The sequence below is a fragment of the Hippocampus guttulatus genome, chromosome 3 (genome assembly GCF_054856545.1).
Source record: "Hippocampus guttulatus isolate MCC_2025c chromosome 3, RoL_Hgut_1.0, whole genome shotgun sequence".
Taxonomy (NCBI): Eukaryota; Metazoa; Chordata; class Actinopteri; order Syngnathiformes; family Syngnathidae; genus Hippocampus; species Hippocampus guttulatus.
Window position 1 is genome coordinate 15,226,697 of NC_141263.1, and position 25,915 is coordinate 15,252,611.

At 42.2% G+C, this 25,915-nt stretch overlaps 3 protein-coding genes across 9 annotated transcripts in view; 2 read left to right on the top strand and 1 right to left on the bottom strand.

Annotated features, from left to right (window-relative positions):
* prtga (protogenin homolog a (Gallus gallus)) overlaps positions 1–5,167 on the top strand; it is a 39,516-nt gene extending 34,349 nt beyond the window's left edge. The window contains exon 19 of the mRNA XM_086107535.1: positions 519–5,167. Coding sequence (XP_085963661.1) covers positions 519–926 — 408 coding nt within the window. The 3' untranslated portion in view covers positions 927–5,167. The remainder of the gene's footprint in view (positions 1–518) is intronic.
* Positions 5,168–6,787: 1,620 nt separating this feature from the next.
* On the top strand, positions 6,788–18,233 carry ccpg1 (cell cycle progression 1). 3 transcript variants are annotated; one of them, XM_086106995.1, is made up of 11 exons: positions 6,788–6,893; positions 7,420–7,500; positions 8,478–8,595; positions 9,818–9,900; positions 9,981–10,176; positions 10,307–10,402; positions 13,010–13,315; positions 13,661–13,749; positions 13,901–14,026; positions 14,993–16,110; positions 17,071–18,233. In XM_086106995.1, the coding sequence occupies exons 2-11, from the start codon at positions 7,441–7,443 to the stop codon at positions 17,261–17,263; spliced, it is 2,385 nt and encodes a 794-aa protein (XP_085963121.1). In that variant the 5' UTR covers positions 6,788–6,893; positions 7,420–7,440; the 3' UTR covers positions 17,264–18,233. The 3 variants fall into 3 exon arrangements, with proteins under 3 accessions (XP_085963121.1, XP_085963123.1, XP_085963122.1); XM_086106997.1 differs by having other exon boundaries at positions 14,993–16,146; positions 17,071–17,219; XM_086106996.1 differs by lacking the exon at positions 10,307–10,402.
* LOC147207610 (GPI alpha-1,2-mannosyltransferase 3-like) lies at positions 18,032–25,593 on the bottom strand. 5 transcript variants are annotated; one of them, XM_086106998.1, is made up of 13 exons: positions 25,173–25,588; positions 23,690–23,815; positions 23,461–23,584; positions 22,344–22,461; positions 22,143–22,247; positions 21,935–22,086; positions 21,711–21,851; positions 21,577–21,628; positions 20,308–20,519; positions 20,150–20,214; positions 19,251–19,455; positions 18,253–18,430; positions 18,032–18,177 (listed from the first exon to the last, which is right to left on the bottom strand). In XM_086106998.1, the coding sequence occupies exons 1-13, from the start codon at positions 25,207–25,209 to the stop codon at positions 18,043–18,045; spliced, it is 1,650 nt and encodes a 549-aa protein (XP_085963124.1). In that variant the 5' UTR covers positions 25,210–25,588; the 3' UTR covers positions 18,032–18,042. The 5 variants fall into 5 exon arrangements, with proteins under 5 accessions (XP_085963124.1, XP_085963126.1, XP_085963129.1 ...); XM_086107000.1 differs by having other exon boundaries at positions 21,935–22,065; positions 25,173–25,587; XM_086107003.1 differs by lacking the exon at positions 18,032–18,177 and having other exon boundaries at positions 18,300–18,430; positions 20,308–20,358; positions 20,490–20,519; positions 25,173–25,591.
* Positions 25,594–25,915: the final 322 nt, after the last annotated feature.

The window sequence follows — 25,915 nt, forward strand, 5'->3', positions numbered from 1 at the left end:
CGAATCGTTCTACTTTAACCCTTTCATGGTTACTACAGTGGACGGCTTATCAGGTTCCAGGTTATCTTTATTGGTGCATGAAAGGGTTAAAATACACCATTGTTTGTTTGTGTTGCACCCCATTTATCGAGATACGTATCCAATTGTCTTTTATTGGAGATGGACAACGCTCATGGGCATAATTTCTCACAATAATTAGGAAATATCGATATACAACACATTATTTTTGATAAACCTCTGCCAATGTTTACATCTTATAATGATTACTTCTGCAACATTTCTGCAACATCACAATGTCTTACCACTGGTGAGCTCCACTATTTCTAATTCAGGCCTGCGAGCTACTCAGGCTGGGTGTCACGTTGGTGACCCCTGTACTAAAAGTCGCGCTAGTGCTGTAACACAAATGAAAATCTCTGGTGCAACCAATGTGACCCTCAAAGCTCACACATGGAAAACCAAGTTTGTGTGTAACCTAGATGTGTTATATATATTTTTTTCTGCTCTCTGTATTGTAGAAGACGAGACACGGGACTGCTTCCTACCAGCCGGGCACCACTGTACTGACCTACAAAGAGGAATTGTCGGTCCCCGCAGAGCAGCCCGCCTCCCCGCAGAGTCTGCTTGGGCATGCCGTGGATTCGGAAGGATCTTCCAACAGCGAGGGCAGCCACGTCACCACAGACTCCGGTCGCTTCTCGCAAGACGATACGGAGATGAGCCACCTGTCGCCTGGTCCGAGCAGCCGCCAGTCGTCCGTGACGACGGCGGAGGACAGCGGTGGCGGCGAGGAAGAGGAACAAGCGTGTCGTCTAGCCCGGGACGGTCAGACGGATTTGAGGTTGGTGGAGTCGGTTGATGATCTCCGCTGTCATCAGGAATCTCAAAGCGCTCGGCCTCTGCTCTCAGTGTGTGAGGTTGTGTGAGTATCTTATGTGTGTCTGGATAAGGACAGCTAATGAGCATTTATTCCATATCCTTGATATTTAGCTTCAGGTTCATCAACTGGTACTACTTGACAATTCAGTGCACTAGTAGAATCTGTGTCTGACTAAGTTGCTAGGAACATTTTAGCAGTAGTACTGCCTACTAGTACGTAGTATGGCCTTGAGGTCTATGTATTAATAACCACTTTGCCATCACTAGGAAGATAATTCAGCGCACTAGTGTAGCATTTCAATTTTGGAATACCGGTACTCGTAGGAGAATTAACAAGTTACTAGTGAGGCAATACTTGACATCTGGGTGTTACTTGTAATATCAGTGAAGTTCGAGTTGATAACTAGTCGATTTTAATGTCACAAATCATACTAATAGTGTGCAGGTGTCAACTTGTGCAGTTTTGCCTCGCATGTAGTTGGCCTAGTCCGAAATACTACTAAAGTGGAGGTAAGTGCAGTGCACCACGCAAAAATATCATATCGCCGTGGAAAAAATCATGATTTGTATGACACTAACTACTAGTGCACTGATTTGTCTTGCCAGTGAAGACAAAGCATGTACAAGTACATGGATCCAAAGCGGGAAATCATCGATATTGAGTATGCTCAAAGCGCTTTGCCTGTGTGTGCGCCTGTGTGAGACTTTTTTTTTTTTCAAACCTTCATCCTCAAGCTTGCTCAATTTTCAGCATTTTATCTCAGCAGGCATTTGGTTTTTTTTTTTGTTGTTTTGTTTTTATATTCTTTGTTTTGTGGATCATTTTTTAAAAAACGAAATCTCACCCACCATGAATGTTAAAGAGAAAAAACTTTATTTAAGAGAGTTTATCACTGGAGCGAAAGGGAAGTCCTTTTCGCTGATTATCTACCTCGGTTCACTTATGAGCCAAACCTCCGCTGTGTATTTAATAACTACTGTCTTGTGCGACTTTCCATAACCTGTGATACTTCATGATGATTTTTTTTTCTTTTTCTGATCGTCCTCCCATTTCGTCTTGATTTTCCTTTTCCCTTTCTTATTCACTGGAATGTAAGTAAGGGCGGCGCGGCTTCCATTCCTTTCTGACGCCGGATGCAAAACACACATTTGTCTCCTCGGGTGTTGCCGAGGTCCTGAGCCAGTATTAAGACGTGTTTTCCAATCCATTCTTGAGTCACGGCGTGGAAGCAAGTAATGTATATTATTGTTTGTTTGTGTTTATGTTTGTGGACAGCTTCCCTCGCTGTTCCTGTTTTTATACTACCTCCCATTAATTTGATTCTTTGTCGGCTTTCTTAAACTCAGGGAACAAAGTTTTGGTACATTGAAAAAAAAATCATGTAGTGTTACATGGTGAACTGACAGGGTATCTTCTCAGTACTAAGTAAGCTGTGTGTCGAAATGCCGAATAGATTCGATATGAATGTATCTCTGTGCCAGTAGCTGAGACTTTCCACACAAGACCCGAATCCTTATGTGATTCTTTTTTTTTGTATTGTTTGTCTTCTACGTCTACCTTCTGCTTGTGTCCGTGGGCACACAGCAAGCGTATGGCCAGCCATTTTGAGCATTTCCTCCATATGCTTGATAGCCACTTGAAGGTCCAAGTACATTCTCATCCCTCATGAGGAAGGCAATTCAGCACACTTGCAGCATGTCAAATAAATGCTCAAATGTAATCATTTCAAATCCAGCTGAAGATGTGTGCACTTTTTGTCGTCACTAGTTAGGACTGCTTTGTCATACACGGTTGAAAACAAAACAAAAAAACATGCATATTTTGGCATAAAATGAAGACATACATAGAATAATAAAAGATGTGTTATTGACATTTATGGCAAGAATGTTGGAACAACGAAGCAAGGTCGTCGTTTGCTCCAAAACAATTTGCTGAGTTGCTGGTACTTTTATCTTTCATTTGGGATTCGATAGAAGGGACAACATTTCTGTCAACTTTTTGTTGTAAAATGCGAGACAGCCAACTGTCACAAAGGTAAAGCTTAAAACATTTCGTGAAATGTGCCCAAATAAAGAAATGAATCTGATTTCCTGCCTTGAAATTGTGAGCTCACCCAACTTGTTAAAACTTCATTTGAGTTGAATGTATTTTATTTTACAGCTTAGTGAAGTGATATTATAAAATTCCACAAATGCAATTTTGCACTTCACTAGGAGTATTTTTAGTGAGGAAAAACGGCATGCTAGTGCCTGGACCTTAAGCTGTATATCAAGATTTGAACGAAATGCTCAAACGGCTTCATACTGGTGCCGGCAGTGGCACGCAGGTACTGAACCACCTGATAATTGGCCTTAACGTGGACGGATCTCACCTCTGGGAGGCCGAGCGCGGCTTCCCGTTTCTCAGGTAGAGGACGCGAATCCATGAAGAGTGATTGGAGTAACACCGCGAGTGTTAAATCATCAGGGATGAAAGTGAAGAATCTTAATGAACGACATACGGTTCAACTTCCTGAAAATGTCTATTTTTATGAGAGGCTTTGTACTACTGAGTACGCGATGTCGTTGAATCTCGCTCCAGATATCTTTTTTTCTTGTTTTCCTCTAGAGTAGATAATGATTAGCACTTGTCTGCCAAGTCGTTTTATATTAGTAGGCCAATGCGTAGCGGTGACCGACGCTAGGACCCAAAGACATGTTTCCATACCTGACATTGAATTTGTTTTAAATTAGGGCTGAATGATTTTTAGAAATGATCAAATTTTCTCCCTCAATATCGCATTTGGGAATTAATATGCCACTTCTCTTTCAAGTTCTTCTTTACATGTATTTTTAACAAACAGTAGCAATAAAACAAGCGCTATTAAAATAAACAATGTCTGCTTTATCATGTTTACGCTAAAATCAAATCAAATGAATCATGAATGCATATGAACGACCGTTTATTTATCGACTTCAATTCAAGCTGGGAACTGACTAACTTGCAGTCTTTTAAGCGTTCACTGCGACAAGCAAGTGTGGCGTAAACATGTATGTCAAATGTCAATTTGAATTCAAGAAATTGTTCAGCCCTAATTTGAGTCTTGTCAGCGGAGAGGAGAATGTGGAATGATCAAATGCATTTGACCAAAGATGAAGATCAGCCGAGGCGCTGTTCTTCAAAGCCAAGCCTTTAATGCACATTAGTGGCCTTGAACTAGGACAAGTTCCCCCCAGGAAAGTGCCAGCAGCATTCACGTCCATGAGTGACAATTGCTAATCATTCCTATGCTGCGCACAAAAACAAATGACCTTCTTGCTGAGTTCCTCCAAAACTGATGCAACCAGATGTTTTGTACATTGTAGGTGAGAAATATATGCATTCTTAGTGATATCTGTGTTGCAACGGTGCGGCCGTGTTTGCAAACGTGCACCCAATGATCTTTTCTATGATTCCGATGCAGCTCTATCTTGACTTACAAGTTCATTGAAAATGACATGAATATCGAAATGAATAGTTCCGTTCCCCTCAGGAAGGACCCGATGTGTTTTGAAGAAGTATCAAAGCACAGTGAAACATTCAAGTCCTTTAACAAAAGACTGCAGCAGAAAGGTCAGCGGGTGCACAGATACATTGGCTGCTTCTAATCAGAGGATTTAATCGGAAGTCGTTTTTGGATGATACAATCAGTTACATTTTCTTTTCAGGAGCAAAGATTATAAACCAAAGATTTTTTTTGAAAAGGTCACCGTTGCATATTGGCGAGAACGGATCGGTTCAAATGCATCGTTTCTATTTGTGGCTTGTTGAACTTGGCCAGTCTTCTCATATGGTTGAGAAGAAACTACGGCACACTGCGCGAAATATTGTGATGGTATTTTGTTTTGTGTTTAGGATTCCGCTAAAGGGAGGTGTTGTCGTGGGTTTTTTGAATCAGTGGTTCTGAGAATCTGGCCAAATGCAACTTATTCACACATGAGAACAACCTTGCATGTTGTCCTGCTCTCTTCTCATGCGTTGCTATCCGATGATGTGAATTGCAAAGAATGGAATTAACAGGTTTCTCGTTTTTTTTCCCCCTTTGGGCAGTAATGTTGTGATAATGAGTTCAAGTGTCGAGAGCCGTGGGTCATTTATATAAAACTCAGGGGGACCCTGGCTGCTCCTCCTCAGAAGACAAAGTCAGGATAATTGAATGTATCTCTTATTATTATCATGCTTTTGTTAATGCTTGTCTGTTTGTCATGTCATCACAATGAATTTGTTTTTCACAAAATTGTTTAGATTTTAGACTGTGTTTACTTGTGAAAAGTCTGAGTCTCAATAAAACACAAAAATATAACAAACTTGTCTTTTTTTCAAACAAGTGTTGAGTATTTAGTGTATCAAAAACCTGCATAGCTGTCTCTAAACCTCACTGATGATTATTTAATTTTATTTGACAACTGGTACCATCAGACACCATTAGCAGTCATTTAAATCCATGAACACGAAGCACAAATGAACACATCAATTCTTTGATCCACTGATGAAAGGACACTTTGATCCTCTCCTCTTTCATCTATAACTGCTTCAGACAACAAAGTGTATGCAGAAAAGTGGTGAAGATTGCACGACTGTCTGTGTCCTATGTGTTGTGTTGTGTTATTTTTGTTATTTTGACTTCAAAATGGCACTGCGAGAGTGGCTGCCTTTCCAGCAGCTCCTATATTTTGTTGTTCTACTTCTTCCTTTCATAACTTTGCTGCTGTGAATTAGGAATTTCTCCATTGCGAGACTAATAAAGGTTTTCTTATACTCTTAGATCAGGACAAAATACAAACACTGTCTTTATGACCCCCATTCTGCTTGCCCTGGATGCTAATCTAACATTCAAGACTTCATCTTGGTTTATTCTTTCTGTAGCTTTGGTTTGCCATCGACATGTTTATCAGATTTTGGACTTATTTTACGTTTAAAAATATAAAGTCATATACAACATACTGTATACTGTCATATGCACCAGTTGAGTGACTACATGCCACTGTAAATGGGAAATGATCAAATTTCACTTCCTTGGTCTGAAAATGATCAAGTACAAATATACCTTTGTTCATCTATCCTTGCCAGCAACATATACCTGTAGTGACAGAGCAATTAAATGATCTTTCCTTGGATGGCTAAAAGCTACATTAAACCCGTGTGTCCAACGGTTGCCATTTATAAGTATTGCATTATAGTAACCCCTTTTAGCACGTCTGGATGTGACGTAATTGGTTCACCAGAAGAGAAGCCGTGTTGGGCATGACAGATTTGGATGCTTTTTGTTTCTGTTGCAAATAAAGGTAGGGGAAACATTGCACTAGTTTATGAAATCAAACAGGAGTCATCGGCACTAAAAAAAAAAATACAATCTTTTTTCCTCCCATTTTTTCATGAGCTAACCTGTCAGAATTTTTCTGGGTATACAAACGACATATTTGGAATGTTGTTAAAAATAATACACGTTGGAAAATGCTTAATGCCATGGGTGCAGCTCATGAAAAATGATACATTATACAGTAGTGAATCATAAATGTCCGCGTGTTCTGTCTTCTTGGGCTCCCGTCACTCGAAAAAGGCCAAATAAAATGATTTAACCATTATTAAACATTGTCATTTTTTTTCAATGACAATGGTTTCATATAGTGTACAAGCGAAGAATGTGTTAAACATGGACGCATGATTTCCTTTCCAACGTTAGGAATGCGGTATGCTTTCTATTTAGTCACGTTTTCTTGTTTATGTTTTCAAAAAAGCGACGTCGTCAATTTCCAACATGCACACGGTTGGTCCCGCCCCAACTCAACTAGTTTGGCTAACGCGTTGCCTGTTGGGAAATGATGTTTTGTCAGTTCGATACATGACTTTCTCTTCGCCATCCTCTTCTACTTTAAAACTACATTTCCCAGGAACTACCGGCTTTGTTGTGACTGTGAGCCCTGGCCCGTGAGTCGTGCAATAATTATTGGCCTGCCTGCAACCAGCTGCATCGTCGGTGGACACTAAAATACAGGTTTCTTCTGTGAACATTTTCTTTGAATAATTATTTTCGCTAGTTTTTCGGGATAATGATTTGACGTTATTGACACGAATTGGTGATGATGCACATTATTTCTTGTTACTTAGCGCGTTTAGAACCAGTTAATCAAGGCAATATAACGTCATTGCAAAACACTGTCGCGCAACGTCACTGTTCTGCTTTTTTTTGGGGGGGGCAAATGGACTAACTCGTATATTCAACGACTTTGCCAGTGTGCTGCTTAGCAAAATGCAAGGACGGCAGCTTTTATTGCCATTTCAAATGTCTTATTATAAACTACTTAACGTCACGCTTTTCAAAATGGTGACATATTAACTCAAATTCACGAGCATAACTGATGAACTCGACCCATGAGTCAGAGTCTCTGACACATGGTGGTGGTTGGTGTTTTATGACGCAACAAGGCCCCTTCGTTGAATAAAACGTTGCCTGGTGCAACTCGTGTGTTGTAAATAAAAAATGCGTAAGTGTTCAGTTCATCTTTTTGCAACTTCCCCAGCGTTGCTGTCAAACTGGCATCATGTCAAACACATCCAGTGATACCGAGTCGTCCTGTGGCTGGAGCATCATCAGCATGGAGGTGAAACACTCAACTGTCACAAGAGCTGCAGCTGTAACTAAGCACTTTAGAGAACACGAGAGAAAACATTAACACTAATACAAACATAGCAAACCAACAAAATATTTTTTCCATTCTTCGACACGCGAAAAGCCTACTATCACTAATTGATTGCACATATCGTCACAGCTTGAGCATGATACCCACTAAAATGAAAAAATGTATGCATTCAAAAAAGTCAAATTTATTAAGCACCTACTGGGAACATATATGTTATATTTACTACTCACAGAAAATGACTGGAAATTTTGCTTGAGCCTAAAATGCACTCTCGCCTTTACAGGCAAACTAAGTTTAACCTCTGAACTTTTGACTGCACACGTCCAACTGTTCATGATTGAGTACCGTAGATGTCGCGCAACTTGCCATTTTGTAACTGAAAACATTTCCATGGATTTCCACTTTTTCTCTGGCTTTTGAAGACAATTTTCACTTTTGTTGCATCAGACTCATGTCTAAATGTGCAGAGTGAAGAATTTGAATAATTTCAGTTGAATTATCTATCTATCATATTAGCTAGCTACCCTATTCATTAATATGAGACAGCGTTTAAGAAATACTTTGTTTTTTTTCCGCCAGTGCTTTCTACCATCATTATTACCGATTTGTTTTACTGTTTATTGTTTATGTTAAATTGCTCCATGTACAGCACTTTGTATGCAGCGATGGCTGTTTGAAAGTGCTCTATAAATACAGTTGAGTTGAGTTGAGTAAGTCTCATTGGATTGAATGATTGCCTAATTAAGTGCCCAATGAATATTTATCAATGCCCCTTTTGAATACTAATCAAATCAGAACAGCTCTGGTGTATTGTGGTCAACTATGATCTTTTTAGATCATATGTCTAAAATTATCTTTGCTGGAGCCTAACAGTTCACATCAAATGAACTGTGCGCTGAAATCCTCTAATGTCTCCACACTTTGTATTATGCTTATAGGGCTCCGATATTGAGACTTTGGTGGCAGACATCACGGGACAGCCTGTAGCTGATGCCCAAGAAGGTTCTGCTTTGGTGGAACCCGAACTGCAGGACTCTCAAGACTCAACTTCTGCTTGTATGCATCCCCCTGTTAAGAGCGACACTGATACGAATCATAAATGTACAAAGTATTACTCTGAAGCATGTCTTTGGACATTTCGTTAACGGTACATCTGAATATGACCTTTTGGAAGGCTGCGTTGAACAAACTTTAGTGACCTTCTGCTGCAGTTTCAAGACGATCTAGTTTCGTGTTAAGCGGGGTCCTCGCATACCGAATACCTTATGAACCATTTCTTAAATGTGAGAGATTATGGAAAGCCATCTGAGCATATATTCAATATCCTAAGACAATTCAACACTTGCAGAACAACTAGGGCACATTAAGAATGACTGACTTCTTACTAGTGATGTGTACACATTTCTGTACGCTTGTAGAATGACTTTGGCAAACTAGTAGAACTACACGATAACTAGTGAGGCAAAATTAGTCGTCATCTCAGTGCGAAAAGTCGGGTGCGGGACCCTACTAGTGCATGACACGTGCCGACTAGTCAGGTCAATATGTGTCACAAGAGCAGCACAGTAACTTAATCGCATACTTATAGACCAAAAGTGGGACCGGTTCTGAAAGAAAATTTAGATGTAAGACTAAAATGAGTCGGGTGCATGAGAATAACTTCTAATTGTAACGTTATTTCCACTGCTGCCGTACGCTACTTTTTTGACATTTCTGAACACTAATAGTACAACTACTCATTATTGGTGTGGCAAAACTGCATTAGATGACATCTGCCCACTACTATTGGTGAAACCCTAGGTGCTAACAAACATAATTTTATAATGTCACTCATGGTGCGAATAGCACACAGTTGTAAAGAAATGTGCAACTTTGCATCGTTAGTAACATTTACCTGTTCAACTAGTATGCCAAAGTTTTCCTGGACATCACGAATGTGGGAAAAAAAATTGTCAATTGTCTTTGAGGGAGGCCTCGAGCATTTATTGGATATTCTTGTTACAAGCTTGAAAGTGAAGTTAGGCCAAAATTGGCACTCGTAGTGGAGAAAGACATTAACTAGTAAGACAGTTGTTCTGCTAGTGCTCTGTCGTCATACTCGTACGCTGAATTGTCTTACTAGTGAGGAGTCGGACAAGAGCACACGTACATGGATGGACCTCAAGTTGGAGAACAAGAACATTGAATAACTGACTTTTCACTTGAGCTTTTCCTCACATTTGATTGGAAAGGGCGTTCATTTTATATTTCTCCCAACTAATGCTTCTGAAATTTCTAGCTGCATGTAATGATGACAAAGATAGCTCGCTGCATGACACACTGGGAGACCAAACCATGGACAAGACAATGTGCACCTCAGAGGTGAGAAGAACGTCACACGGGTAACCTCACAGCCACACGGTCGCGACTTTCTGTACAAACGGCACCTCGCCCCCCCTCAGGGTGGAGCTGATGACCCGGCGGGGGAAGACCGTGTCGCTGTCTTGTCCTTCAGCGACCACTCGCACATTGTGACGCTACAAGAGCTGAAGGAGGATGAGTGCGACGGCGCGGAGGGAGCGCTAGTTGCCGACGAGGGCTCGTTTCTGGGCATGTCGTGCAGCAGCCAGTATGCCTTCACCGCCACCGCAGATCCTGGTAGGACCTCAAAGCCTCGATGCTCGTGACTTCTGGTTGAACCATTCGTTACGTTGGGGAAGAATGTTCCCCCAAAAATTATCCCGCGACATCTACCTTGTTATTTGTTCATTTTACATCACCAAATCAGGTCTGAGGTTGAGTGACTGGAAAGTTGCGCAAAGCCTTGTGAACTTTGGCTGCCGTCTACTACGAAGTCGGCTCGCAAGAGGCCGGGCTTTTTCAGGTGGTCAAAACGTGTTCGCGATCAACTAATCAACAAGAGAAAGCAGTCGGGACACATGCCCAGACTAATCCTGATCACTAATATGCTTTGCTGTTTTGCACCGTTTTGCTGCTGGTTTGTATTTGGTGTCTTGTTTGCCACGCACATACTTAAGACTTGTGTTTCCCCAAACTATTGAGACACCGTATATTACATTGGAAAAAATCTGGTGGCACACCATCAAACAAGTATATATCGCCTATTGAAATAATCATATCTCATCTGTATTTCCTCGCAAAGTTGTTGAGGTCTGTTTAGTTAACACGGAGCTATTAAAATGAATCCTCACTATTTGTGGGGGATAGGGATGGAGCCCTGCTGCGAATAGCAACAATTAGGATTTGCAAAAAAATTTTTAAATTGGTGTCAGTTTTTTCATAATAAAAACTCCAGCTCTTGACTGTTTAGATGCCTTTCAGCACATCTGTATTATTAAATGGCTTTTGTGATTTGCAATGCGTTAAAGTTTTTTTTAGATTACAAAATGGACAACTGGGAGCTCCCAGACTCAGCAGCATGTCGTCTAAAGTTACATGAAAACAAATAGCTCCTTCAAGTTTACTACAGTAATGGTTTTCTACAAAGTCAGTGTTATTTAACAGAAAAGTTCATCTTTTCCGCGTACTTTTATCTCTGTTTTAAAGCTCAAAAACAAAAAAGTGTATCCTCGACACAGCTATTGGCCAGCAGAGAAGTGAACATCACATCCACACGACCGCCTTCTCTCCGTTGCCCTTTGTGGGTGTTCCTTTTTTCTTGTGTGAGCCAGCTCGACCTCTTTGTCATACTGGCTTTCTGTGGCAAAAAGTCGTGAAACATGCGCAGCCATGATTGACTTTGACTTGCAGCACTTTGCGATCAACTTCTGCACCGGCTATAATGTGGTTTACACAGACACACAGGCACTCGCTCACCCACTTTTTTCCATATCACTCTGATCGGCAACCTTATCTCAAGCGGTTCAACCTGTCCCTAGAGCTATGTTGGTTGACGTAGCAAATTAGCGGCTAGTTCTTAGTTAGCCTGCAAGCTTACCCCTCCCTATTGACTACTAGTGAGTGTGTGTGTGTGGGGGGGGGGGGTAGCTTTATTTATATAGCATATTTAATACACAAAAAACCTTGGCATGTTTTATACGATTGAAAGTACAAATGCTGTCATTTCAAGTGATTAACACTCCTGCCGCGTGTAGCAAGATGCTAGCGAGCAGAGCTGCCTCTTTGCTTGTGTTTATATAATATTAAGGGGTAATGATACAAGTGCCTGTAGTTGTGATTTAAGATAAGAAAAGAAAAAAAGATTTGTAGAAGACAGATTTATTACACTTTAGCTAAAGTCTGCAGCCTTAACTTAGCTTCGCTTACTGGACGGTTAGCAATATTTTCTCCTCTCCCAGTGTGTGAGTCTTGAAAGGCAGAGCAACCTCTTGGAGCAACATGCAGTTTTCGCTGTCGACTGGCAGTTACTCACTGCACGAGCAACCAAGCTAGATGGTGCTGTGGGTTGGCCAATGCCCGAGAGAGTCACAGCCACGGTCTCGGCAGACAGAGCCAAAATAACTGTTTTTAATTGCTCGCCGTTGGATTGATAAAAACAAAAAACAAAACGCATATGTCGATAACCGCCAAAATGCCAAATAACGGCCCCGGTAATCGGATGATCACTGGTTTGAAACATCCTACAGGTGAGCAGGCTAATTGGGAACACATGAGTGCCATGACTGGGGATAAAAGGAGCTCCCCTGCATTTCATTCACAAGCAAAGGTTGGGTGAGGTTTCAAAACATACTACATACTATTGCAAGGAATGTAGTGATTTCTTCGACCCCTAATATCGTCAAAAGGTTCAGACAATCTGGGGAAATCACGACATATAAGTGGCAAGGCGAAAAAACAACATTGAAAACCTGTAATTGTCAATCCCTCAGGCGGCACTGCATCAAAAACGGACATCAATATATAAAGGATATCACCACATGGGCAAATGCGACAGAATTGAATTCTGGAGCAAATTACAGTCCGAAGAATACGGTTTTGACTCATCTTTGATTACATTAGTTACATCTTAAGAAATAGTTTGGCATCATTACAGGCACTCTGAAGTACGGACAATTTTTTAAAAATGTTGTCACTCTTCAATGTAGAGCAGTACATTTCTACATTGAATTTTCTTTTGGGTTTTTTTTTTAATCCAAGAAAGAAAACAGTACCGTACTTTTCCACAGTGAGGCCATTCAAAAGATGTCACATATGCGAATGTAAATTATTCCTCTACCATTATGCAATTAGTGATGTAAATTATTTTGCGCTGTCGAATTACAACACATGGCTCGTTTTAAATTAGATCGAGTAGTTTTTGCTGAATGAAAAAAACATTTGTCATAATGACTCAAATGAAAGCCTCTGCATGATGAAAAAGTACACACAAAGTACTTACATCAGAATTATTTTGGCATGAATAACCTCACGTATGTATGCATGTTATATATCTCATATTTACTCATTTCCCCTTTGTTTATTGAATACACATTGTGATGACTACATTGACTTCTGCATGCGTCTCTGGAAGTTTTCCCAGGCCAGCCGCCACCCGCAGCCCCAAATTCCAGCAGCAGCGATGACGAAGCGGCACCAAACTTGACGTTGCGAAGGCGCAGGATGAGGAGGAATACAGCAAACGCCGCAACAGAGTCTTGCGAGGAGGAGGAGGAGACAACCGTGGAGTCTGAGGAGGAAGATGAGAAACAACAGCTGGAGCAAACCGCTGTCGGACCGGCGACGCCGCGAGCGCGATGCCAAGGCAGTGGGACCCTCAACTCCTGTATCTTACTCACCCTTGTCATTGCTCTCAGCATGGGCTTTGGACACTTCTATGGTATGTAATCAGCCACCGAACGTGTTTTTATTTTACGTGTGAGTAGCACATTGCACTCGTGGTTAGCGCATCTGTCTCACGCATGGGAGGTTCAAGGATCGGCCCTTCCGATGTGGAGTTTTCATGGTTTTCATCTTCCTCCCACATGTTAGGTTAATTCAAGGCTGTATTTGCCAGCCTTTGTCTTGCCCAAATTTTACTGAATAAAAAAATCAAACAGCTCAGTATCAAATAAAACGATCACAATAAGTGCATAAGTGCATCCTTGCATTTCCAAAACCATCATATTTTCAGAAAGGAAAAATGTTTGTTGACCCATTAACATGAATTGTGTCTTCTTTACAGGCACTGTGCAACGACAAGAGAGACAGAAAACTGCAGACAAAGTCAGAGAGAGTGAGCTTGACAGTGTGAGGGACGTGCTTCATGATCATGTGAGTATTGATAGCCCACTTTTTCATCAATCTTTTATTCTAGAAAGTGGATGTATTAATGTTTCATGGAAAAAGACAACTATCCATGGCTTCCAGTCAATTGAGGTGACTTTTACATCATTTTGTGTGTCCTTTTTGTTTCCTTGTGCAGGTCAAGAGCGACAGTGTTGGCCTGGACGATTGGGATGAGCAGCAGCTTGTTTCATTGCTCACACAGGTCATCAAGAAGATGAGCAAAGAGAACATGGAGCTCAACGCCATGCAGGAATTTGTTCAGGTAACTTCTTTTTCCTTTCAAAAGGCACGAATGAAAAGATTTCTTCGACTGGTTACCAGCAGAGGCGAGGCATTTATTTGCGGGCCCAAGTGAGCAAACTGCCTATGCAATAGTAAGGTCCATGCACTTATAGAGTATATGAATGGACTAGCAACGACTCTGCGAGAGAAATGCAGTTCATGCAGTACACAGTTTGTGTTTTACAGCAATACTTAAGCATATTTATAATTTCCTATAAACCTGTGAATGAAATAGCTCAATTATGAGTTACGAATAAAGGCGAGTGGCGTACGTTCTTTGCCGGTTACATTCAAAAGAATGGGAATGAGCCCCGCGTTTTCAAATACCCATTTTTTCATCTTCATCCTCGCCCGTGTCTTTCTGTAGCAAACTGCATCTTCCTTGACTGGCACTCTATCTTTTTAGAGATGAAAAAAAGCGATGAGGTACAAAATGTATGAGGAGCCTCAGCATCCAATACAGACTCACCCAGTTCACATCACGGGGAGTCTTATGCTTAATTCCGCAATGTGAGTTGATGAGTGGCCAACTGTCTTTTTTAGCAGTGCTTGGGTCCTGGTCGCATTCGGAATTCTCGCGCCGTATGCAGTCGGCCAATATCCTCACTATAGTTAGACTCAGTCATAAGGACACATACAAAGAAAGATAAACATTCAATCTGACATTCAGATGATCTCTTTGATTGGCAACTGGATTCACGCTGCCTGCGCTGAAGTCAGGCCAATGCACCACTACATCATTCGTGACGTTAGCATAGTTGTTATGCTACTCATAAACCTTCAAACAACTGCTGCTTTACACATGAAGCGGTAACATATACAAATGGAGCATACACCTGACTAAACACAATCATTTATTCTCTCTATTCTGCTCACTTTTTCACTTTTACAGTTCACAGGAGTTGTCTCCCCCACCCCCCATTCTTTTTTTTCTGATCCCAATTAGGTCCAGCTCGACGCCCAGGCACTGTTAGCAAGACAGAGGGAGGTGGAGAACCTGGCATTGACCACCATGAACCACCAGCTGCAAAACTCTTTGGGGCAAGAGGAAAAGTCCCTGTCCACCTTGCAGGACGAGCTGAGGAGCCTGCGCTCCAGGATTCGAGATCTGGAGGCTACGGGGGCCACAGCCGATGCGCTGCTGTCCGAAAACCGGAGGCTGAAGGCGGAGCTGGAGGGCGAGAAGGAATTGAGGAAGAAGTTCAAGAAGGAGAGGGAGCTTACATATGAGGCAGAAGCCCAGGAGCTCAGGTCCCGACTGCGGGAGCTGGAGAAGAGGCTGGTCTTTGAGCAGCAGCGCTCTGACATGTGGGAGAGGCTCTACCTGGAAACCAAAGACAACCAGGCTAAAGGAGACATGGACCCCAAAGTGATGAAAGCAAAAGTGCGCACATCGGGGATCGTGAAAGAGACATTTGATGCGGTCAAGAACTCAACCAAGGAGTTTGTCCACCATCACAAAGAGCAGATTAAGAAAGCCAAGGAATCCGTGAAGGAAAACCTGCGCAAATTCTCCGATTCCGTCAAATCCACTTTCCGCCACTTCAAGGATTCGGCGTCCACCTTCCTCGACAAGATGATGAGAGAAGATACAAAATATTATGAGGCGAGAAAGTACAAGAAAAAAAAGGATCATCCCAAACAGGACGCCAACACACGCAAACCAGGGGATAAAGTCCATAAAGAGCAAGGCCAGAGCGCCAACCTCAAAGGATGTCGAGGAGTCTTCGATTGTGCTTACCGGGAGTCCACGAGCGTTTTCAACAAAGCCACGGAGCCCATACGAGCAGACGAGTTCCACCAGCTGCTGTGGAGCTACTTGCAGCGGGAAGTCCACCACTTCCATCACTGGAAGGAACTGGAGAGCTTCATCAACGGCTTCTTCCACAACGGCCTCTTCATCCACGACCGCATGCTCTTCACGGACTTTGTGAGCAGCGTGGAACACTACCTGGTCAACATGCCCGAGTACCACGGCCTCCACGACGACGTCTTCGGAGACGTCGACGACTTCATCTACAGACACCTCTTCGGAGACGCGTACGCGAAAAGCGATGGGCCCAGGTGAGCAGACTGCTGACGTCCCAACTGTTCCGCAAGGTAAAGGGGAAAGAGCCGTCGCCCTCCACTCAAATCTAAAATATCTCAGATTACCTTTCCCAGGTGAAATGAATGGCAACTAAACTGCCTCATTAACCCCCTTAGGTGCTTTTCAATAACAAAAAATAGCTATGTACACCGTTGTAGAATAGTGTAAAATAAAGTGATACTGCCTGCACTAAACCTAATCTTAATTTAAGTTAGAGACTGTAGTTATGTTCAGGGGTTATCCGGCTTTTCGCCCAGGATCAGCTGGGATAGGCTCCAGCAATATTCCCATGACCCTCTGTGTGTGTGTGTGGGGGGGGGGGGGGGGGTGGCCTGGTGATTTGAAAAAAGGGCGGCACAGTGAACGACTGGTTAGCACGTCTGCCTCACAGTGCAAAGGTGAAGTTTCGGCCTTCCTGTGTGGCGTTTGCAGGTTCTCCCTGTGACTGTGTGTTTTTTTTTCCCCATGGGTACTCTGGTTTCTTCCCACATGCCAAAAACATGCACGGCAGGTTAATGATGGAACACTCGAATTTGTCCCAAGGTGTGATTGTGAGCGTGGGTGGTTGTTCGTCTGTGTGTGTGTGGCCTGCGATTGGCTGGCAACCAATTCAGGAATCACCCCAAAACCTCAATGACCTGAGGTATGTGTGTGTGTGTGTGTGTGTGTGTGTGTGTGTGTGTGTGTGTGTGTGTGTGTGTGTGTGTGTGTTTGTGTTATTTATTTATTTATCGCGGTTAATGGGGACCAAAACCACCCGCGATAAACGACAGTGGTGCAGTCCTAACCACATTTCCGTCACACGCTTTGTTGTTTGAAGCAGTTTGAGATGAAAGAGGAGAGAATCAAAGTGCTCTAATTTTGTCAAATGCGTGAGTCGCCTATGACTCTCTTTCATCATTGTGTTCTTACTTGTAAATACTCCCTTTGTTCAGTCTTGAATCTCCCAGCGGGCCTCTCGAACGACCAGACTCGGACTCCCGAGAGGAGTCGAGGACAAAGCATCAAAGTCGCCGGCAGCAGAGACAAAAATTGCGGCATCAGGGTGAGCGACGAAACCGACACATGGCCGACGTCAAAATCGAACTGGGGCCCATGCCGTTGGATCGCAAATACTGTATTGAATGAATACTTTTGGAGAGTTTTGATGTCGTGGTGTGGGAAGACCTCCTTCGTGCCACAATGGGTTGCTCTCGTCAGTTTGCACAATGTTTTGATATGTTTTAACGCTACTGAATGTCAGGTGTGCTTTTCCATCGGAACATTTTCAGACGCACTTTAAATGTAGTGGCTTTGGATTTAGATCTTTTTATGTTTAGAAAAGAGCATCTGATTTGGAAGGCAAACGATGAAACCCTAAAATACAATACAAATCTGCATTTGAGGATGCCCCCCCCCCCCTTTGCAACAACTAACTAGTCCCATCTTAGACTAAAAAGTGTTAAAATACCTTTCTACCCAAATGAGACACGAATGCTGTTATGGCCTCCAAACGTTGCTAAGTTTTGAGAAAAGTTACAAATGTTGACCGCGAAGCAAAGTGGCAATGAATATGTGCCGGTCTGATTTTCAAGCTGCACAGACAAATCGCTTAATTTGTCAAGGTTGTTTTTAAAATCGAGCTATAGCTCAGTATCTTAACACTTTATGGTCTCTTCCTGAAAGTGTGCTCTTATAATATACTCTTTAAAATAGCCGATTGGCAGCTCAAGCCATAGTGATGAGGAGGGATTTCAAGCTCCCAAGTTCAAGCTTGTGTGATGCGATTGCTTTCGAATGGTTGCTGTTCAAACATTTCTTTTTCTAACGTGCGTGTGCAAAGGGGGGGGGGGCGGATGACAAATTCACACAAGCTTTTTTTATGCATAAAATCTTTTAAAACCTTTTTGAACATTTAGTGCATAAAATCAAACATGATCCTGTGGTTGTCGCTGCCTTTCATAAATAAAGATTCTTCCTCCAACTCCACCCTCGGGAAAATGAGTGTGAAATATATCGACTGTTTTCGTGTAGTTGTTTTCATGCAGAAATGCTGTGATCTTCTACAAGATATGAAAAAAAAAGTCAGCATTAAAGTACCACGTCTGCTTTGAAGCCAGATTTGTCTGCACTTTTACCTTTTCCATCACGTCAAAGAGAACCAAGTGAGTAGGAAGTGAATGCGCATGTGGATACGAAGTTCGGAGCCAGAGAAGCGGGTCGTCATTGAATACGTCCGATTCGTTCACATCGTCCACCTGGCTGAGATTACGCAGGCACTCGGGAAACCTCATCTTTAGTGGGCAGTGGACATGGCTGCAAGGGGAGAAAGAATAAATTTGAAGATCTATGTACGGTGCATCCAGACAGTATACAGTGCTGAACTTTTTTCCATATTCTCATGTTATGGCCTTGTTCTAAAATTGAATCAATTTTTTTTCCTTCACTCAAAATTCCACAAAGCACTCTATAATGACAACAGTTTAAGTTTTGTAAATGTATTAAGAAAAAATAAATAAATGAGGAACATAGAGCGGCTATAGAGTCACGATCGGTGTGTGCGGCTGTTTTTATTCCGCTAGAACTAGCGGCGCCCTAATCCATATGAGAGGAATTATGACCTGTTTGAAATATTGGTCAGTATTAAACACACTCCTCATTGCTTCTGCTAGAAAAAAAAATAACACCAGGGTTGCTGGATCGTCCAGGGCCTTCTTTTGGACCTGAGGCATAGAGTCCCAATGTTGTTTTGGGTGAATGGTCACAACCAGTTTGCCAAATGTAATTTGTATTTTTAAAAAAACAAAAGACAGAGTGCCTACTAGAACATCTTAAATTCATCAGACATTCTCCCACATAACATGAGTTTGAATATGATTGGTTAATTCTGAACAGAGTGCAAGTGCACTCTTGTGCAACTTGCTTATCTTTTTTTTTCTTTCAATTGAGTTGCACAGTTCATAGATCACTTTAATGCTGGAAATTGATTTGGAATTGATTTATCTTTGAGTAGCCGTGTGGAGACATTTCATATCCACTGTCGTCATTCATAACCTGTACCATGATGCTCCCTTTCATAAGAAGGCTGTATCTGGGAAAAAATGGAAGCACTCCAACTGCTTTCCGCATTTGGCACCTGTAGTAAGGTGTTGAGTGGCAGGACATGGCAAAGAAGACATCCGGCCGTGAGTTGTCGTGACAAAGGGCGTGGATGTGGCTCATGACGTCCAGAGCGCCACGCTGGTGAATCAGGCCCGTGTAGAGGGCTATGAGCAGGTTGGATGCCAACAAACCAGCAGCGGCTGCTCGTCGCCAAACTCTCATCCGAGCCATCGTTGTTCCTGATGACGCGCACAAATACTTAAACGTGGGATGGTTCAACTTTCATGCTATTTGTCATGAAAACCACCTTGCCTTGCATCTTGCGCTGAAAGATGACAAATCTTTTCATTTTTATTTCAAATATGACTTCATACGTGTTGTGTTGTGTTGTGTTATTTTTGTTATTTTGACTTCAAAATGGCGCCGCGTGAGTGGCTGCCTTTCCAGTAGCTCCTATATTTTGTTGTTCTACTTCTTCCTTTCATAACTTTGCTGCTGTGATTCTGGAATTTCTCCATTGCGAGACTAATAAAGGTTTCTTATCTTATCTTATCTTATCTTATATGCAGTTGAGTGTGCAGTAAAATTGAAAAGTACACTGTATGCTTGTAGTTATGAAAACAAACAAAAAAATGGGATTGGCAGGTCGGGCTTTTCAAGATCGGGACTTGGCGTTTGGCCAGAAAATTGTGATTGTTGCACCCTTAATAATTGTAAATCCTCATTCAACATGAACTAAACTGGTCTGCTCTGAACTCTGAAACTCCCAAGCCTGAAAATTGAGTCTTACTCTGGCTCTGCACACCCCAAATATGTGAATGAAATTAAGTGTTGTGTTTTCCTTCACAGAAACTGGGAAAAAAAAACCTCCCCTAATAAACAGGCAATGAGTCCTTTGGACAGCTGTTGTAGGAAGTTGTAATCGGGACTTACCACAGAAGATCATACAAAAGGGAAGCACAGGGTAGATGTATCTCAACTCCTTGTGAGGAAGCAGACTGGAAAAGAATTTCACGACATGATCTGATGCGACCAGGGTTAATATTAGTAGGTCTGTGACGAGAGCCAGTGAGAAAATTTCGATACTTCACCTGTGCACCCCGATGGTCCAGGTGATGGCCACCAGCAGGAGAGTGTACTTTCTGAACGCGAGGGAGCATCCGTACAAAAAAAATGGCAAATGGGGGCCCATTACGACTGGGAAACCCTCAGTGAGGTACCAGTGCCAGGGATGGGTGCCGAATAAACTGGCCACTCCATCCAAGACGTTCACCTTCAGGAAGTTGAACTGCGTGAAGATCCACTACACAACAGAAAACAACCGATGAGCCCAAAACATTCTTTCTTTTGCACACACTAGATACACTGGACTTATTTCTTCAAAACGATGTCTTGGCACATTATCAGAAATCAGGTTTTGTGAAAAATTGATCGTGGAAGGAGGCTAATTCTGAATAGGTTGTATGGGCCCCTTTAGCTAAGTTAAATTGTTGTTGTTGTTTTTTTAAGATAAGATAAAAATACAGGTGTCAAACTCAACGCCTGGGGGCCAGATCTGTCCCACCACATCATTTTATGTGGCCCGCGAAAGCAAATCATGTGTCAACTTCCATGATGCTTGCTAAAATCTGCACCGAAATGTCAAATTGTCACATGTAATAAATGACGTTGAGATTTTGCAATAATTTTCTGTTTCTGTTCACACTCACTCAAACAATAATTGACCAAATTATTATATATTGTTTTGGCTAATTTCAAAACTGGTAATCCATCAATGTGTTGTGTACAAGTAATGTGTAAACATTTATTTAGTTTCGCTGTCGTAATGGCCCTCCGAGGGAAGAGATAACCCCAAAGTGGCCCCTGATAAAAATGAGTTTGACACCCCTGAGAAAAGATAAAAAAACATGTATTTGTCTTACAATGGAGAAATTTGCAATTTACAGCAGCAAAATTTGGAGGGAAGGAAGTCGAAAAACATGAAGTATTTGCATGCACAACATAAATTAAAAAATTAACTGCACACAGTACAGAATGGACTATAAAAAAAAATATATATACAGTATATATATATATATATATATGTTTTTTAATTTAATGAAATATAAGACACTGAATAATGTCATCTTGGGAACGGATATGGTTTTGGTCCCAAAATTCAAACTCAGCACTCCAGTATGCAATGTTATTCAAGATAATTTGAGTAAATGTGTTATTTCAGAACCGTGTCTAAACCTGGCAGCCCTTCACATTGAAAGAAGAAGCTTTCAATTTCAAACAGATTGGCGGCAACCACTGGCCTAGTGTGTTGGTTCTGCAATTTGCATGGTTGTTGTTCAGCGAGTGTGTATATAGTTCACCTTTCCATAGAAGATGGAGTCGATGATGGTTGAAATCACAATGACGGAAGCCCTAAAGAGAAGACAAAAACACTGTTATCTCCACACACGCACACAACCAGATCAGAATTGTGAAGCTGTGAAGATGAATTAACCCAATGGGGATGCAGTCATGAACCACGAGTCTCAGTTTCTTATCGTCCCGCCAGAAATGGTAAATCAACAGCGGGAGCCAGACAATCAGGGCCGTTGGGCGAACAATGATCGCCAGTGCAACGAGGCTCAAATATTTTTTGCTGAAGGGAAAATCAAACACGAACAAGATGTCAGCCGGGAATCCGTGGCACATTTTTTGAGACGTTCGTGACGTGAAGTCGACCTGCTGTGTGATTTGGATGCTGGCAGGGGGAAGTAGCACAGAGCCAGGCAAGTGATTGTGGCCTCCACGCTGTTAGTCAGCGTTCTGCTGCAACAGTACCATGTGAACCACGAGCACAGATGGCAGAAGAACTGCACACACACACACACAACCTAAATCAAAATGCGATAGAATGGGCAGTCCCTCAAAGTTAAACCGGTCTAGTCACCGTCCATTTCGCGACGTCTCGATCTTCCAGTTCTCTGACAAGGAAGAAGAATTTGAAATCTGCAAACGCAGTGGCAAGTGCTTGAAGTAGGCGGGGCAGCCAAATCTGCAGGGAAAACAAAATTTGAATCATCAATCATATCTGACCCGAAACATGCCTAAATATCAAGACCCCAAAAGAGAAATCAATAAAACCACTTTCCAGAAGATACACGTAGTCGCAGTTTATCCAGTGTAGTATTTTATAAATCACGGCAAAGAAGAGAGGATAGATGAAGCCTCTTATGCCTTCCTTCCATTCCCATGTCAGATGGCCAGAAGTCACACAGTTAAGGTCACAATAATGGGTGTTAGAATTAAAAAAACAAAATCACTGCTTTAACTGCAAATAGTTTGCGACTGGTCCAGGGCAGCCTGTGCATTCTGAACAGATCAAGTATTTTCATATTTTCCAAAATGAAAGCACAGCGTTGATGTTGAAGCTTGGCAACAGTGACTAAGAATAACACGAGTTTTGCGCTTGCGACCACCTTGTCTGAGACCCAAGACTAGACCAAGACTTTTGGGACTCCAGACCGAGACAAGTTAACCATGACATGACGAAGACCATAAAAAGATTGCATCGTTCAACAGCACCCTGTATTTAAGTTTGTATTTCTTTTGAATACATGTGACCGCCAAAACCGTTGTGTCTGTAACCCTTTCAAAGGGCAACATGGAAAAAAAATCTCAAATGGTAACAGTTTTTGCCAACCAAATTATTGCAGATAGTAAATCTGTCGTACATATTGAGAAATAAAGAGTGAAAAAACTGCCAGTTTAGTTGATTTGGCAAAAGCCATAGCCAAGTATAACTGTCAAATAAAGCCAATTTAAGGCGGAATCAAAACTTTCCAGACATGTTCATTTCTAAAAGACAAAATTTGATTCTCATGTGTTATTTAAAGTGAGCGTCATCTTACCTCTGTTTCTTTTCTTTCGAGTTTGACATTGTCCTCACCGTTTTACTGAGTTGAAGAGCACAGAATTTGCATACGGCAGAGTATTTTCTCCTTATCACATAACTGAAGTTGAAGAATAGCAAATCTTAGCTGGTCTTGACGGAAAATCCCAAGTCCGGCAAGACCGAGACAAGAGCAAGACTTTTTAACACTTGTATGCCTACTTCTGGTTTTGGTGGTATTTTGGAGATCTTAGTAGCGTTGTACTTGCAGTACTACGCTTGAGAACGACTTCTCGAGACCATGATTCCACTGAGCATCTGCACTATAGAAAATCCGCGGATCGGCGGTGCAAAAATAAATGCAGTGAAAGGATATTTGAAGGCCATGCGATGAGCGACCTCCACAGACTGCCAGTACTCATCTGGAACGAAGCTGCTCTGAACCAGAAAACAGTTGACGACACGGAAAATGACAGAAAACGCTGCAACTCTCAGCACATCTACATGGAGCAAGAAGAATGACTTTCACCGGAGTGGAAAATGACAACAATCACAGGTTCCGACAGTTGTCCGATGACATCGCACCAACCGGGAAATGAACCCACCTCTCCTTGGGAGAGGATCATATTTGTTTCTGAGCAACACAGACTGGCTTTTGCCAAGTTTCACATCCTCTTCATTCCTCTCGAGATGCGAACGCTGTCTCAAAGTGTCCATGTCAATGTTGTGACCTGAAAGGCCAGGGACGTGTGGTCAGAGCAGGCAGGGAAGGCAGAGCCTCCCTGTCAACTCTGCAAGTGAAGAGTTAAAAAAAAATCTTTTATTTCATAATTAAGTGCATATTTCCCATTCAAGTACATGTGTGAATAGAGAAGATGTACTGCGCTCTTCATACTTCAAGGGACTAAGCACACATTCATGAGCGACTTGCAGCGCGCCGGATTATGACTAAGGTCCATATTTTTGCGGCTACCAAGCAGTTTTCAAAAAGAGTGGAAAACATCAAAGAAATTCCAAGTGCTAGCAAATTGAGCCCGTGTCATTTGACGCTCATACTCATACTTAACAAAATAGCATCCTGGTGGCCATTTATGGCCCGCAGGATGATATGTTAATGTACCGTGTTTGCTGCCCGTTTGAGACCCCTCCATTAGAAAGCGCCTCGGCCTGTTGAGGACGTGCAGACCGAGCCGCCACCGGTGTCCCCGGCGATCTCTTCCATTCACTTGTATTGAGGTAACTGTGTTTGCCTCCAATAAACGAATCATAACTTGTTTAATTCTTGACCAATTTTTGACTCAGATTAGTTTGTTACAAACATCAGATATGCAGTTATGATACCGGGCATGTGGGTTATTTTATAATATATCAAACAGAAGGAAAGACCAAAGACCTTTATACTCTAAACTTTAATTTGTAATATTTTCTGAAATCCTGGGTAATGGTTAAATTTGTATGTTTTATTGGTGTTTTATTTTGAAATGAACATAATTTGGTTGGAGTCCCACGGTAGTGTTGCTTCCCCCCAGAAGTGCACTGTTTGTGAGATAAGAAGAGATTGATGTTTAGTTTTTTTGTTGTTTTTTTTAAATCAGGCATAATTGCAGGCACTGACGGATATTTAAAGTTCACTTCAAACTCAAGCTTTAGAGCTTTTGTTGGTACAATCCTGAAACAGTTTGCATACTCAGGCCTCAGGTGGACTAGTTGCCTGAAAACAGAGTTTACGTTTCAACCGTATTAGAAATGCAAAACAACGATGCGTTATTTGTTGATCATATATTTTGAAGGTGGCCAACACTGCTCTTTGTCGCTGTCATGCATTATATTTGCTGGAGGCCGGCCCGACCCCAATCATGAATTGGAAATTAAGAGTCTTGTGCAAATTATTCAACCCAGCCTTGATTCCAAACAAAGTTACAAATGAAAAGCGTTACTGACTATTATGAAAAAGAGTCTTAAAGAACACACCTCGGAAAACCAAACAAGACGAGGTAAATGCAAACAAAAGCGCCCTGACAAGGTGTGGACGGGGTTCTAATCGTAGTTTTAAGCAACGAGGATTGCTTGGACGATTCCAAAACTTACGGCAGTAGGATCTCAGAACACAACGGCAAGAAGTCATACAGCAAAACCCGCCGGAGCGAGGCAGGATGCGGTGCAGCAATCAGCGGCGTCGACGGAACGATCTCGTGTCTTGCTTATCTGGGCACAGAGTAGATTACCAGTGGCCCCTATGTTGTTGCTCAACCCAACTCACCTTGTCACCTACAAAGTAGACGAAACTGAGAAAAAAGAGGGAGGGGTCAACTGAGAGGGCAACAAAAATCGGTGAACCACAGGTTATGACGGGGTCATTAGTCTTCAACTCACAGCTTTCAAATTCAAACCTGTTTTGACATAACACAACACTTCTCCACTAATGAGCATATTCCATGTAATGTCTGCCCGGATTACGCAAAGCTCTCGAGACACATCAACTGTTTATTTCAAAATCGCTTGAGTGACTGTCAGCCTTCGCCGTACTCCACCTTCTTTGTACACACAAACTGGTTTACACCCACACCGGCACACCCTCCTTGCTGCTCACATCTAATCCCAAATCACATTCAAGTCCTCACAGACCGACGGAATTTAAAGAACTGTTAACCCGTATATCCGCATGGTTGCTACACTGCTCTTACAGAGAACCTCTCTCCAAGGGGAGGGGTCACACAAAGTGTCCTTAGTTTGTCATTGAGGCCCCGTTGGCATGAACTCAAGCGGCAGAGCATGCGGTTTCGAAAGAACGTGTTTTTTTTAGGTCATGAGGTTTGGGATGAGGAAGACTG

Excerpts from the sequence above, each read along its gene's own strand:
- ccpg1 (XM_086106995.1), top strand. The coding sequence starts at position 7,441 with ATGTCAAACACATCCAGTGATACCGAGTCGTCCTGTGGCTGGAGCATC. Across the intron at positions 8,596-9,817 it reads TCAAGACTCAACTTCTGCTT|CTGCATGTAATGATGACAAA; the intron begins GTATGCATCCCC and ends TGAAATTTCTAG. Across the intron at positions 14,027-14,992 it reads CCATGCAGGAATTTGTTCAG|GTCCAGCTCGACGCCCAGGC; the intron begins GTAACTTCTTTT and ends GATCCCAATTAG.
- LOC147207610 (XM_086106998.1), bottom strand. The coding sequence starts at position 25,209 with ATGACTTCTTGCCGTTGTGTTCTGAGATCCTACTGCC. Across the intron at positions 23,816-25,172 it reads TGTTCTGAGATCCTACTGCC|GTCACAACATTGACATGGAC; the intron begins GTAAGTTTTGGA and ends CTGGCCTTTCAG. Across the intron at positions 22,462-23,460 it reads GCTCATCGCATGGCCTTCAA|TTCTGGCCATCTGACATGGG; the intron begins ATATCCTTTCAC and ends TAACTGTGTGAC.